This window comes from Peromyscus maniculatus, chromosome 10 (assembly GCF_049852395.1).
Source record: "Peromyscus maniculatus bairdii isolate BWxNUB_F1_BW_parent chromosome 10, HU_Pman_BW_mat_3.1, whole genome shotgun sequence".
NCBI classification, from domain to species: Eukaryota; Metazoa; Chordata; class Mammalia; order Rodentia; family Cricetidae; genus Peromyscus; species Peromyscus maniculatus.
In genome coordinates, this window is record NC_134861.1 from 32,314,984 (window position 1) to 32,327,229 (window position 12,246).

The 12,246-nt window shown below is 44.6% G+C and overlaps 1 protein-coding gene across 4 annotated transcripts in view; it reads right to left on the reverse strand.

Moving 5' to 3' along the window:
• Window positions 1-1,909: 1,909 nt before the first annotated feature.
• The window catches only part of Sptbn1 (spectrin beta, non-erythrocytic 1), a 174,996-nt gene continuing 164,659 nt past the window's right edge, over window positions 1,910-12,246 (reverse strand). For 3 of the 4 annotated variants that reach the window (XM_006993194.4, XM_015986682.3, XM_006993195.4), the window contains 6 exons: window positions 11,855-11,964; window positions 11,234-11,297; window positions 6,580-6,818; window positions 5,539-5,712; window positions 4,068-4,110; window positions 1,910-3,228 (listed from right to left, as the gene is read on the reverse strand). In XM_006993194.4, the coding sequence (XP_006993256.1) occupies window positions 3,010-3,228; window positions 4,068-4,110; window positions 5,539-5,712; window positions 6,580-6,818; window positions 11,234-11,297; window positions 11,855-11,964 (849 nt within the window). In that variant the 3' untranslated portion in view covers window positions 1,910-3,009. Of the gene's footprint in view, window positions 3,229-4,067; window positions 4,111-5,538; window positions 5,713-6,579; window positions 6,819-9,732; window positions 9,881-11,233; window positions 11,298-11,854; window positions 11,965-12,246 lie in introns of those variants that run through there. The other variant, XM_076546163.1, reaches the window with a different exon arrangement.

Below are 12,246 nucleotides of genomic sequence, written 5' to 3' on the forward strand. Positions count from 1 at the left end.
GAGACTGAAAGGGAAAATGGAGACTACTCAGCAAACTATCTAAAAGTGATTTTAAGCTCTCCCAGGTAGCTTTGGAAGGTATCTGCTCCAATAAAACCTCACAAATGATCATGCTCATGGCTGTATTCCTAAGTGTCCCAATGAGAAATGCTCTTCAGTAAGTTAACAACTAAATACACTATGGCACGTCCACTACAGCAAACCACTCAGCTGCAACAAGGAGCAAACTACTGACTGGCGGGACATTACGTTAACATACCTCCAGATGACTGTGCTGAGGAAGGCCAACCCTAAAAAGCTCTACCACCCTGTACGACTCTCGAGGGAGAAGTCAGGTGATCGTCAGGAGTTTAAAGGGCAGGTAGAGGTGGAAACAGATGTGAAGGGATGGAGGGACCCTCATGGAGATGCTGCTGCTCTGTCTCCAAGTCTCCAGGACACTATTCTGGGCCAAGCAGACAAAGGGAACTGTATTTCTTACAGTTGCATGCCAGGTTTCAAATACTGTAGGTAAAAAGGCTTAATTAAAAAGCAACTGGGTGTGGTGCCTTGTAGTTCTGGCACTTGGGAGACTGAGGCAGAAGGAAGCCCTGAGGTCAGAACAATCTATCCAACACACTGAGACCGTGCCACAAGCAAACAAGCCTGTATGTTCTCAGCAGTTGTACCCTGGTCATGTGTATACACTGGGGCAAAGCAAATCAATAATGACAAGATATTCTAATTTTATGCCGCCTGTATCTCTGAGAAAAGCAAAAAAAAAAAGATTCTGATGGAATACAGAAAAGTATTGATAGAAAAAAAATCCAATTTTATTTATTTATTTATTTATTTATTTATTTATTTATTTATTTATTTATTTTTTTTTGGTTTTTCGAGACAGGGTTTCTCTGTGTAGCTTTGCGCCTTTCCTGGGACTCACTTGGTAGTCCAGGCTGGCCTTGAACTCACAGAGATCCACCTGGCTCTGCCTCCCGAGTGCTGGGATTAAAGGTGTGCGCCCGGCCTAAAATCCAATTTTTTTTTTTTTTTTTGGTTTTTTTCGAGACAGGGTTTCTCTGTGTAGCTTTGCACCTTTCCTGGAGCTCACTTGGTAGCCCAGGCTGGCCTCGAACTCACAGAGATCCACCTGCCTCTGCCTCCCAAGTGCTGGGATTAAAGGCGTGCCGCCACCACACCCGGCTCCTAAAATCCAATTTTAAATTCAAATATAAACTCAAGCTATTTTTTTCTTTAGCTAAGGCCTAGCACCATCAATGAGCATTCTTCAAACTCAAGGTTCTGGTCTTGTTTGTAAGACTATTTCCCAGTGGAGGACACCAGGGTGTCTTAGGCAAGCAGCTGGCTGCAGGTCCAGAGACAAGGGATGTGCTACATGAGCTGCACAGCTTGCCTTCCAGACAGGGAGAAAGCTACCAGCCACTCCTAAGGCTGTACCAAACACCATACTATACCTATGAAATTCCAGTGTTCCCCACCATGCAGGGTTTCTGGAACACAGACAGCCATGCCCATTTGTTTTGCATGTTACCAGGGATGGCCTCTGTTCTACAAGGGGGAAGCAACGGAGGGTGGGGGTGGGAGGGGGTGTCACGCAGTACAGATTTGCCTGGTTTAAAATATTACCCCTTACTCTTTTTCAGAAAATATTTACCTATCCCTAATGTCAGGGTTCAAGGCTACAACAAGCTATAAAATATGAAATTTGCATGTGTCATCACTCGATACTCCTACCCATTCTTCATTTGCTACAGCTTTCAAAGCCAGGTGTGCCACACACACAAAATGTGACAGAGGAACCCGTCTATATTCATCATATAATGCTTTCTGTTTAGTATTTCTTCCCTTGCAATTTCTCTAGTAGGCATGCATGCACAGGAGAGGAAAAACACCCATTAAGTCACTAGGCTAGATTTAAAAGCATTTAATGACATAGCATATATTTAACAGATAGGGCAAAAGTTGAGAGGTACAGGTCGTACGATGGAGCACCAGGCCTGAGCGACCACCCCCTGTCCAGGCTCAGACTCTGGAGTTCATTCTTATCAATGCCATTTTGATTGTGCAGTAAGATGAAAATTTGTCATTACAATAGTTACAGTGACAGAGAAATGCACACTATGTATCAAATAGCAAGGTAATGAAGCAAATTATAACAGTGTGGCCACGCACAAGCAAGTAACCATTAGAGTAACATTACTTTGTCCAGTAAATGCTTCAGTTCCACTTATACACTTACCAATGATTTAAAGGGTTTATTATACATCTAGTTTTATTATACTTTGTACTAGAATTATCTCAAACATACAATATAATGTATTTCAGAAAAAAAGATTGAAATTACAGATTATTTAAAACCTTACCAGTTTTCTATTCCTTCTTGTATACCGACATTCTGAACTGTCACAGCAATTGATGCAGAAAAGCCGCATGTCACGTGTTAGTAAGTGATGCCAGATACAAATGGTTTGGCCTGTAGGTTTACATGGAGCTGCACTATGGCTGCAGCAAGAGATCATAATACACAATCTGTTTAATAAAGGTTATACCCATCGTGGGCACTTGTAATAGTCAAGACTCAGGGTAACCATTGAAGTGAATGGAGAATAGTGTCAGGAAATCGGTCCATCGTCTCTGGAGAGCACAGAATATTTGTGTAAGCACCGCTGCCTTGCAAACCAACAGCATCAGAGGCGGGTTATTTCCAACACAGCCTCACAAAATTGAGGAACAGTTTAAATATTGAGATCTAATCTATATAATTTCATTAAAAAAAATTTGGCCTTTCCTCTGAACCTCAAACTTTTGTAACTTGGAGATAAAGTGTTTAGGTATGTTTCCCCCACCCTCAGAAATACTCTATAAATTAAAAAATTTATTTAAAAAAAAAAAAGAAGGAAAAAAAAATCAACTACATGGAGGAACATTAGGCACAGAGTAATGTGTTGGTCTGAGCTTGCATGCTGGACTCTCACTCAAAAGATCAGAAGGGCAGGACGAGAGGGAAGTTCACTTCTTTTTGCCAAAAAGGCTGAACCGCTTCTCTTTGTCTTTCTCTTTGTCCTTCTCCCTCTTGCCGGGACTAGACTCGCTGGTGATGGTGACGACGCTGGTGGGCAAGGTCTGCGCCCGGCTGGATGCTGGCGTACTCTGGGTGCTGGCGGACATGTCATGTTTGTCAGAGGAGATGGCGGAGGAGATGGCCTGGATCCATGTGTTCATTTCCTCCTGGACAGAGGGACAGAGAGGTGGGCATGAGGTGTTCAGGGCTTACCTTGGGAGCCGTGCCTCTAACCAGGTTCACTGTTCCTAAATGCATCTCTGCTTTATCAACACCAAAGAGTGGACATGGCTCAGCCTCTCGGAGGAGCTGAGTGCTACAGCACCCACAGGTCCCTCTGGGGTATAGTTCTACACACCCACAGGAGCTAGAAGACTAGTCTCAGGCTGTGAGAGATCATTCTCACCCTAGAAACAACTCTCCCTTCCTCCCTTAAAACAAAACAAAAAACCATTTTTTTTCATTTACATTTGTGCGTGTGCGTGTGTGCGTGCATATAGATCAGAGGACAATTTTTCATAGTCGGTTCTCTCTTTATATGAAGTGTGTATTGAACTCAGGTCACTGAGCTTGGTAGCAGACCCTTTACCAGCTAAGCTATCTTACAGGGTGCCCCCCCACCTTCTTTTCCAGGGTATCTCTCTTGGTAGAAGGGGCCTTTTCAAATTTAAATTGCTGCACATGTCATCACTGAGCTACCTCTCTCTTCTCCCAGGTGGAGCAGTGAACAGCAGTGAATACAGTGTGGAGGCTTCTGACTGGCCATCAGGACATGCACCTGTCCTGGGCCACCTTGACCCACAAGGAATAGCAGGCAAGATCTTTGCTCCTAGGCGCCAGTGGACCTAGTAGATGTTGTACTAGCTTTCCTCCCTGGGTGAGGGACAGCAAGATGACATTTGCTGCTTTGGGGCACAGTGTTGGTGACTGTGGAGACCAGACAGACATCCCACAATGCTTCCATGCTCTTCAGTATCTGAGAAAATGAAACTAAGCAGTAACTTACGTCATCTTTGGCTTGGAAGAGGTACTCATTGCCATCATTTAGTCTGTAATTTCAAGAAAATGACATTTTACAGTTGTGTAGGTAACAATTTTATGTTAAAAAGTTAAAAAACAAACAAACAACTCTTGCCTAGTGTGAGTTACAAGCAGGCCATGGGATTTACCTCAGAAATGCCAATAGAGTTACAAGCACCACTAACTGCACAGGCCTGGTGACAGCCCCCTGGTCATTAAGAAGCCATACAGTCACCAGATCAAACCAACATGCACAGGCAATCTGGTGCTTTAATCCAACAGAAGGACCAAAAAAGCCCCAACCCCAGGAAGGCTTGGCTTTGTGAGGGCAAATGCCACTTGGACTCTTAATTGCTGACCAGAAAGGAATTCAAGAGAAAACTCTTCAAAAACAGTTGAGTTCTCTTGAAATTCTAGCTTCTGGGTCTATGTCTCCCACATCTGCAAATTCTAGAGATACTAACCGACACAGAAAATGTCTCCTAGATTTTTCTTATAAAAATGAAAAGCAGTCATGCCTGGGAGGCCATCAGCGTGACACAGGCATGTCCAGCACTAGGGCGCAGCAGTAGGGACTGACTCTGAGGTCCATGGAGGGTGTACTAAGAGAGAACAGTTAAGGGGCCAGGCTCTCTGGAACTCTTCTGACAAAACGTCTGTATCTATGGCCCTCAGGAGAACCATGTCAACTCCAACCATAATCCCCTAGTGCCACCACTGGCCCAGACCAATTAAGGGACAGCTTACCAGATCCCAGAGGAATATAGCAATCAGTAGCCAGCAAGATGTTTTACTTTTACACTAAAAAGGTATTTTAAAAATCTGTGTGTGCACGTGCACTTGTGCAGGTCAAAAGACAACCTGCAGAGAGTCAGCCCTTTCCTCCTATCATGTGGGGTCTGAGGAGAGAATCGGTGCAGGCAGGCTTGAGAAACAAATGGTTTGCCTATTTCCAAACACAAGGAGAATGGGGTGTAGATGTGGCGTGAGGGGGTGTCTTCCACAAGGAGGAGTCGTTTAGAAGCAGAAGCGTGGGAAGAGCTGGGGAGGACGGCCTGCCTCAGCTAAGTACTTCCTGTTTGTCTCCTCAGGCTCTGGGACAACTCACAGTACCTTTCTCTGGAACAAACAATGGTAATTCCTCAGTATGCACAAATGGTTTTTTAAAGCTTCCATTCTATAGTGAGACGTTAAAAGCCCACCAGCAGTGCAGGGAACAGAATGTTCCAGGTCACGAAAGGAAGGCTCCTTTTCCCGAGTCCAGCTGCACAGCTGAGCACAGGCGAGTGTTGCCTTGGTCCAGAACCCAGCGAGTCTCACCAGGTCGTGTGCAAACTGGACACTCACTTTCTTAGGGACCGAGAATGACAGGAGGAAGGACACCTGTAGAGTGCTTCTGTGGGAAATCAGCCCAGGGTGAGATGAACACACCCGGGCAAACACGTGACAATGCTCACCTTAGCTTGAACACATGCTTCTTCTTCTTGTAATCAAGGGCCACTTCACAGACAGCCTCTTTCAAAGTCACAGGGACCTCACTGTGGTAGGGGATGCCAGAAGCAGCACTCTTGGCATCTTTATAGAAGCCCATTTCTTGGTTATTTATGACACAATAGACATTGTGCCAGGACCTGAGTGAGTGTGGTAGAGAAAAAAAATCAAAGTTCTTTGTCTCATACCTGCTAAAAGAACCCAGAATCTCATATGAAAATCATCTTCACATACGGAACTGATATGGAATAATCCCTCACCCACACCCATGCAGCCTTTGGGACAGCATGTAAGGCTCAGCAGCAGCTGTCAGGGAACAAGCAAGCTGCCATTCTGTCACATGTCTCACTCACAGCTTTCACTGATGCCCAGGAGCACAGACAAGGCTTCTTAATCTCAGGCAAACCTCCCCAGCCTTAGCGCCATCTTTCTGTGGTTCAGCCACTATCAAGAGTGTAGACCCAGGACCACTAGTATTCATGAGACCCTTGGCAGAGTTAGACTAAGGTGTGCTCCAGTGGTATGGCAAACTGTTAGAATACATTACAGACCTTACATGGCACAAGCCCATGTAGTGGATGTCTTATGTATACATAAGACATTTGGTTGACCAGCTAAGCACACAAGCTTTAGAGTTAGATGTGATTTTCATCTCAGCGTTGCCATTTACTAGATGTCTTAAAGAATACACTTTTTATAATCCATCAGAGCCCCACTTCATCAGCTAAATAATAAAACTAGACTGGTGCGAGATGATAATGTGAAGACTCGTCTGGAGAAATGGTGAGTGCGGGGAATGCTAAACCCCACAAGAGCCCTTCACTTCCGGAAGAGCCACAGGCTGCATTCCTGCTATTCCTGCCCACACACCACCACTTCTCCTCCTCTCCCCAGCAAGCAACCAGGGAAAGGCAGAGCTCTGGCACTTGTGAAGGCGGACCCCGCACGGCCCTGGGCCACCTCTGTAGGGGTGACCCCCTTCCCACTTTCCACGGTGCTGCCTTTACCTGCTCGAGGCTTTCTTATTGTGGGCCTCCCACTCGTGCTTCCGATTGAGGAAGCCTTCCATCTGGGCCGCCGGTGTCTCTTGTGTCCTGGCTGGCAGGGTGGCAGCACTCTGGGCTGGAAGTGCAGATTTGGCCTTGCGGTCAGAGGTGGGAGAGGGAATGGGACTGGACTCTTTGGAGCTTGTTCTCTGCTCTGCAGCACCGTTGACCATTTCATTTGTGTCCGTGGTTTCTGCCATCTAGGGACATCGGAGAGGCCATTCAGCGAACCCCGAGAGCAAGGGATGACCACATACGCTCTGACTCGCACACGTGGCTGTGTATAAATGCCTGGCACAGATGGAGGCAGTACAGTAAAACCATTGCACACCCCGCAAAGCCAGCTGGACGCCAAGGACATTAGAAGGTGGGAATGGATTAATGACCGCCCACTTGCGGGGAAATGAGAAAAGCGAAATGCCAGTATGAGTTTTACTGCACTCTACTCCTCTGATCACTCCATTTTCTCTAACGTAGCTCAGATCATCTCCTCTTACAGTTACTTTAAAACACAAAGACAATGGTAACAATCACACATATTAAATATGAGAGTGGACGTTATACAGCAGCCACCTTACAACCAAGGGTATCACCAGAAGGGCTGAAGTAGAAGCAAAAGGGCATTCACAGACAGACGGAGAGACAATCTTACCAGAACTACACAGCATTCCCCCAGATGCAACAAGGGAACACTTCTGGTTTCTGAAAGAGGCTCCCTCCCTGGCTCTTCTCTCCCACCCCCCTCCAAATACCACCATAAACACATGCAGAAATTAGGACAACAGTCATGCATTTCCTGTCTACCATCCCCGTTAGCCTTTGGAACTTAAGAGCTGGAAGGAAATGAGGCAAGTCAACAAATGCCAACTGAACCACATCTGCCCAAGTTGAATCGTGAGTGGGTTGTAGTTTTTGTTAAAGGAGCTGGAAAAGCCAATCACAGTCACTCAACACCACACAGCTATTTACCCCCAAACAAAGACAGAACCAGGGCCTTCCCCATCACGGGTGGTTGATCACGGTGCCTTGCTGCACTGAGACGAGCGCCCAGAGACAGCCAGGCTTCCAGCGGCTCTGACCCTTCAGTCTGGAGACGTCTTCAGGAGCGTTCCTTCCCAAGCTCACTTAAATTGTAACCCACACGGTTTTTCGGCTTTGGAAATGTAGTAGTGTCTTGATTCATTATCGTTTTCGGCCTGTGTACCATCAACTGTGTACCATTAACTGCAGCAGCCTCTGGCTGCTATACCCAGGGCATGGATTAGCAAGTTACTAAAGCTGGGTGTGGCTGATGCTTTAGTAGATTACAGACAACCTGCACCCCTCATACACAGACAAACATGGAAGTATCAGTGGCACAGTCATTAGCTATAATCCCCCACCACTGCTGCCCAGAGTCAGAGGGACACCCAATTAGCAGCAACCTTGGCAGTGTAAGAGGTAAACTGGCCACCACCACTTGAACACTCAGATCTGTCAACCCTCTTGCTTAGGTCTTATCTAGATGGATGGGCACAGTGCTTCATTTTAAACAAGGTTAAGTATCTGGGAAAACAGTAATGAAAACTTGGCAAAAGTGCAGGGAATTATAAACTTATGTAATCTATCATAATTAGCATCAAGGTTTAGGGTGTGACTAGAGACTACAGAATCTTAAGGTTGTTTTTGATTAAAATTCTCTATTCTCATACCAATATAGGAAATATATTATTAGGGCAAAAAGACACGGGGGTGGGGTGGGGTGGGGTGGGGGACAGAGTGCTTAGTTATCCTGGCTTTGCAAGCAACAGCCTGCAGATGTGGTATGAGCAATAGGCTCCTTTCCCCTTTCTCCTTTCACTTCATTCTTAAGACAGTGTCTTGCTATATTGCCCAGGATGGGTTCAAACTTCCAATCCTCTGGCCTGACCCTCGCCAGCTGGGACGGCAGGTATATCCCATTACATCTGGCTTCTCTTTTCACTGTTAAGGGCAGGTTGCAGGAAGGGAAATAACCAAAGCAAAACCCAAGTCAAAAGAATGTTGAGTGGGTCTTACAGTTGACACATCTCTTCTAGCAAGCTCTCAGGAAACTCATGGAGGAGCAAGTGTGAGTCGGTGTGGAAGGCTTGAGCCAGGTGTAAGTGCAGAGAAACATGGGTTAGTACGTACAGACACCAGGCTGAAAAAAATTTAGTGCTGCAGCTTTGACTTGAAAACCACTAGTGGCAGTGACTTGGGTGGGCAGAGGTTTATCTATAAAGGGCTGTCATTTATCAGAGTTGACCACATCTCAAGGTAGGTGAAGACAAGGGAAGTCTCTTCTGATGGAAATTCTGCAGCAAAAATTTTTTCTTTGGAGTTAGAAGGAAAGAGAAAACCCCAAACCAGTATGCAGAGATAATTAATGTTTATGCAAATGAATGAATCACTAACCAAGGAAACAATGAAAATAAAAGGAACAAAAATGAATTTTAATGGACATGTGCTTTAAGCATGCCAACAGACAACACACCACTAGAGACAGACATCAAAAGCAAATCATAGTGCTATGATCAAACAACGGTACAGGTGATCCCGCCACGCCCCAGGTTGTTGCTTCTCTTTAGCAATTAGTTCAGAGTGCTTTCGTGGCCAGGCACATCTGAGACACTGAAATCAGGAAGTGAACATGAACGCAACATGACAACTAGTAGCTCAGGAAACACCTGATTGGTTTTCAAATTACACGAAGCAACACCATTTTCAAGTTCATTAACATGAGTCTCTGCATCATCACCCAGAAGAATGAAATTGTTTTATCTTCTTCCAATACAATCCAATTGTTAATTAAAAAATAAACAAAAATAGGCATGAGAGCAATGCTAAAAAGTGTCATAGCAATCCCCCCTGTCTTGTGTGCTTATATGGGTTTTGTCTTTTGAATTAAAAAAGCATTAAAATTTGGTATCAGTCTGATGATACAAAATTTAAACACACACAGACATGGAAATATCTCATATATGTATACATACATATACATATATACATATATGATAGTGACATAATGATTTGGGGCCATAAAGATATGGTCAGGGGATCCCAGCAACCAAAGAAAAAGCAATAGTTCCCCGCCCCCCAGAATAAATTTGGATGTGTTTTAAGGCAGAGACCCAATAATGATGCATACTAGCCCAGAACATAAGAAGCTTGGCGTCTATCTAGATACCTATCTACAGTCCCAGGTAGATAGATATGTACATAGAGATTAGGAAAAACAGACAAGATGCTATATGACGTTATCCTGACAAAAGAAAAAAAATGCATCAGAAATGAAAATACAAATTAGACTTAGCTCATGGAAAACACATACCAAACAGGGTTCTGACTCCACTAACACATCTAAATATGGCAAATAAGCAAGGGAGTGTCTTGCAAGGCTTTGCTGTAACACGAATTTGGTTTGGTTTTGATGAAATCACTTTTCACCAGCTTTTACTCCTAAGAAAAAGGATTTCTGTTAAAATGTTTTTTCAGTCCCTGCTAGTGGCCTGATACATGCCATCCTGAAGACTCCTTACTAGAGAACTCCACAAAGAATCTTGAGAACAGGAATGAATTCTAAGATTCATTGGAGACATACAAAAGGGTGTTTGTCTACAGAGACACCTCTCCAAGTGCTCCCAGGCATGGGCCATTGAGTGTACCGTTCAAGTAATCAGGATGAATCAAAATGGCTTTTGTTCCATTCGCTTAAAAAATTAAAACACAGTTTTGACACCCTGAAGTCTCTGACTGAATAGAGGCCTGACGTCTGGTAGGCGGGATTCTGAGACACGCTGAGAGCTGCTGGCACCTGCCCTGTACTGAGTGCTGGCAGTGGTGACAATGACCAAGGCAGAGCTGGTGGCAGCAGAGGAAATTTACTTCCCCAGGCTAGCTGTCATGTGTCACACAGAGGCCTGCAGTTCTAGGTTGAGGACTTGGCAGAAAAGAGAGGATTATTGGGTTTGTACAAAATAAACGACCTGAGGGTCTCAGAACATTTGGGGTCCCGCTCCTAAACTGAAACAGCTCCCCAACAAGACTACTCAGCTTCTTTCCTGTCATTTCAATGGATGCATTCTCCATGGAATGTTACAGAACAACTGCAGGCGTAACCTTAGTGAACATCGCCTTCCTCATAAACCAGTCCTCCTAGTTACTAAACTACTATAAGGCTAATAATACCTGTAAATAACATAGCACCTACTGCAGAGAACTGTGCCCTGTTAGTATAACTTGGGTGTGTTGTACCTATTAGATTCTAGTTTCTTTATTATGCTGTAATTTAATTTCAATTACTCATGTGAAATCTTAATAAAGTAAAAAAGCTCACAATAAATAAAAAATAAGTATGCTGCTTTGAGGCAATGAGCATCCAAATAAACAAGATTAAATGCAAACAAATATGAAACCAAGGAAGGCTATGAATTAACTAAAAATTTTAACACTTTAGATGACATGAAAACCAAAAGGTCAAAACCAACAGAATGTAGAGAGAGTGGTTCTTGACAAACAGTAGTGAACTTCACAGTCCAGACCATGAATGGTCACTGGCTGTCCGTCTGCTATTAAAGTTTTTGTAGTTTTGGTACGTTTGAGAGCGGTAACTAACCCGTGGAGATCCCTGTTCAGCCGGCAAACCATTCTGGGAAACTTGGTCTCCTTTTGAAGTATCCCTGTTAGGGTGAGATTGGGAAAAAAGAGGAAAAGGATAAGGGGACAGTAAGAAGGGAAGAGAGAAAGAAAAACAAAACAAATATGAGCGCCCTCTGTCACACAATGCCAAGTTGTTAAACTTGGTACTTTCAGACAGACACTAAAATAGAGTTAAGCCTTCAGAAGCACTGGCACCCCTGCCCCCCCATAACTCCACCATATACAATGTTATGGAGCTTCTAAGCCATCAGTAGCCATTTGCAAATAGAAAAATCACTTCTCCCCTAACACAAACCCACCGGCTTGAAACCTCAGTGGGTTTCGATCTAGTGAGTCACACGGGAAGTATGTATGTGTGTACTGGGCCACCTTCTCCATTCGACTGTGTGTGACTGTTCTAAGTTAGAGTGCTCACCTGGCACTTGGGATGGCTGCACGGATTCTAAACACTATACATGAAATAATAAATAGGAAGGGTATGTGGCTTAGCTCCACAAGGCAAGATTAGAACAGAGGCCCCCAACCTCTTTTGTCACTAAAATCAATGTTCTAGCCCATCACACTCCCAGTGCCTCACCATTGCTGGGACTCAGTCTCCTCTGAGACCTTCGTGCTTGGCTCTGGAGAAGGCGGCCGCCTCTTTCTTTCTTCTTCCTCTTGCTGTCTTCGCACTTCCAGTAGCTCCAACTAAGGGAGAACAGGGGACTGTTTATCATGCTAAGACCCTGCAGCATGCTTTTGAAGAAGGTTCTAGAAGCATGGGAAACCTTTTGTACACAGGTTCATACTAGACAACCTCAAGGGTCAACACTCCAAACACAGTGGCCATAAGTTCATGTACAAACTGCAAGGAATGGAGGGCTGTCTACCCCAGCTGGACAATTCCTTTGGGTGGTTGTATGACCCCTGTGAGTAGGGATTTTATTTCAAAATTTAACTCTGCAGCTCTTAACTGCGTTGAAGAGGAAA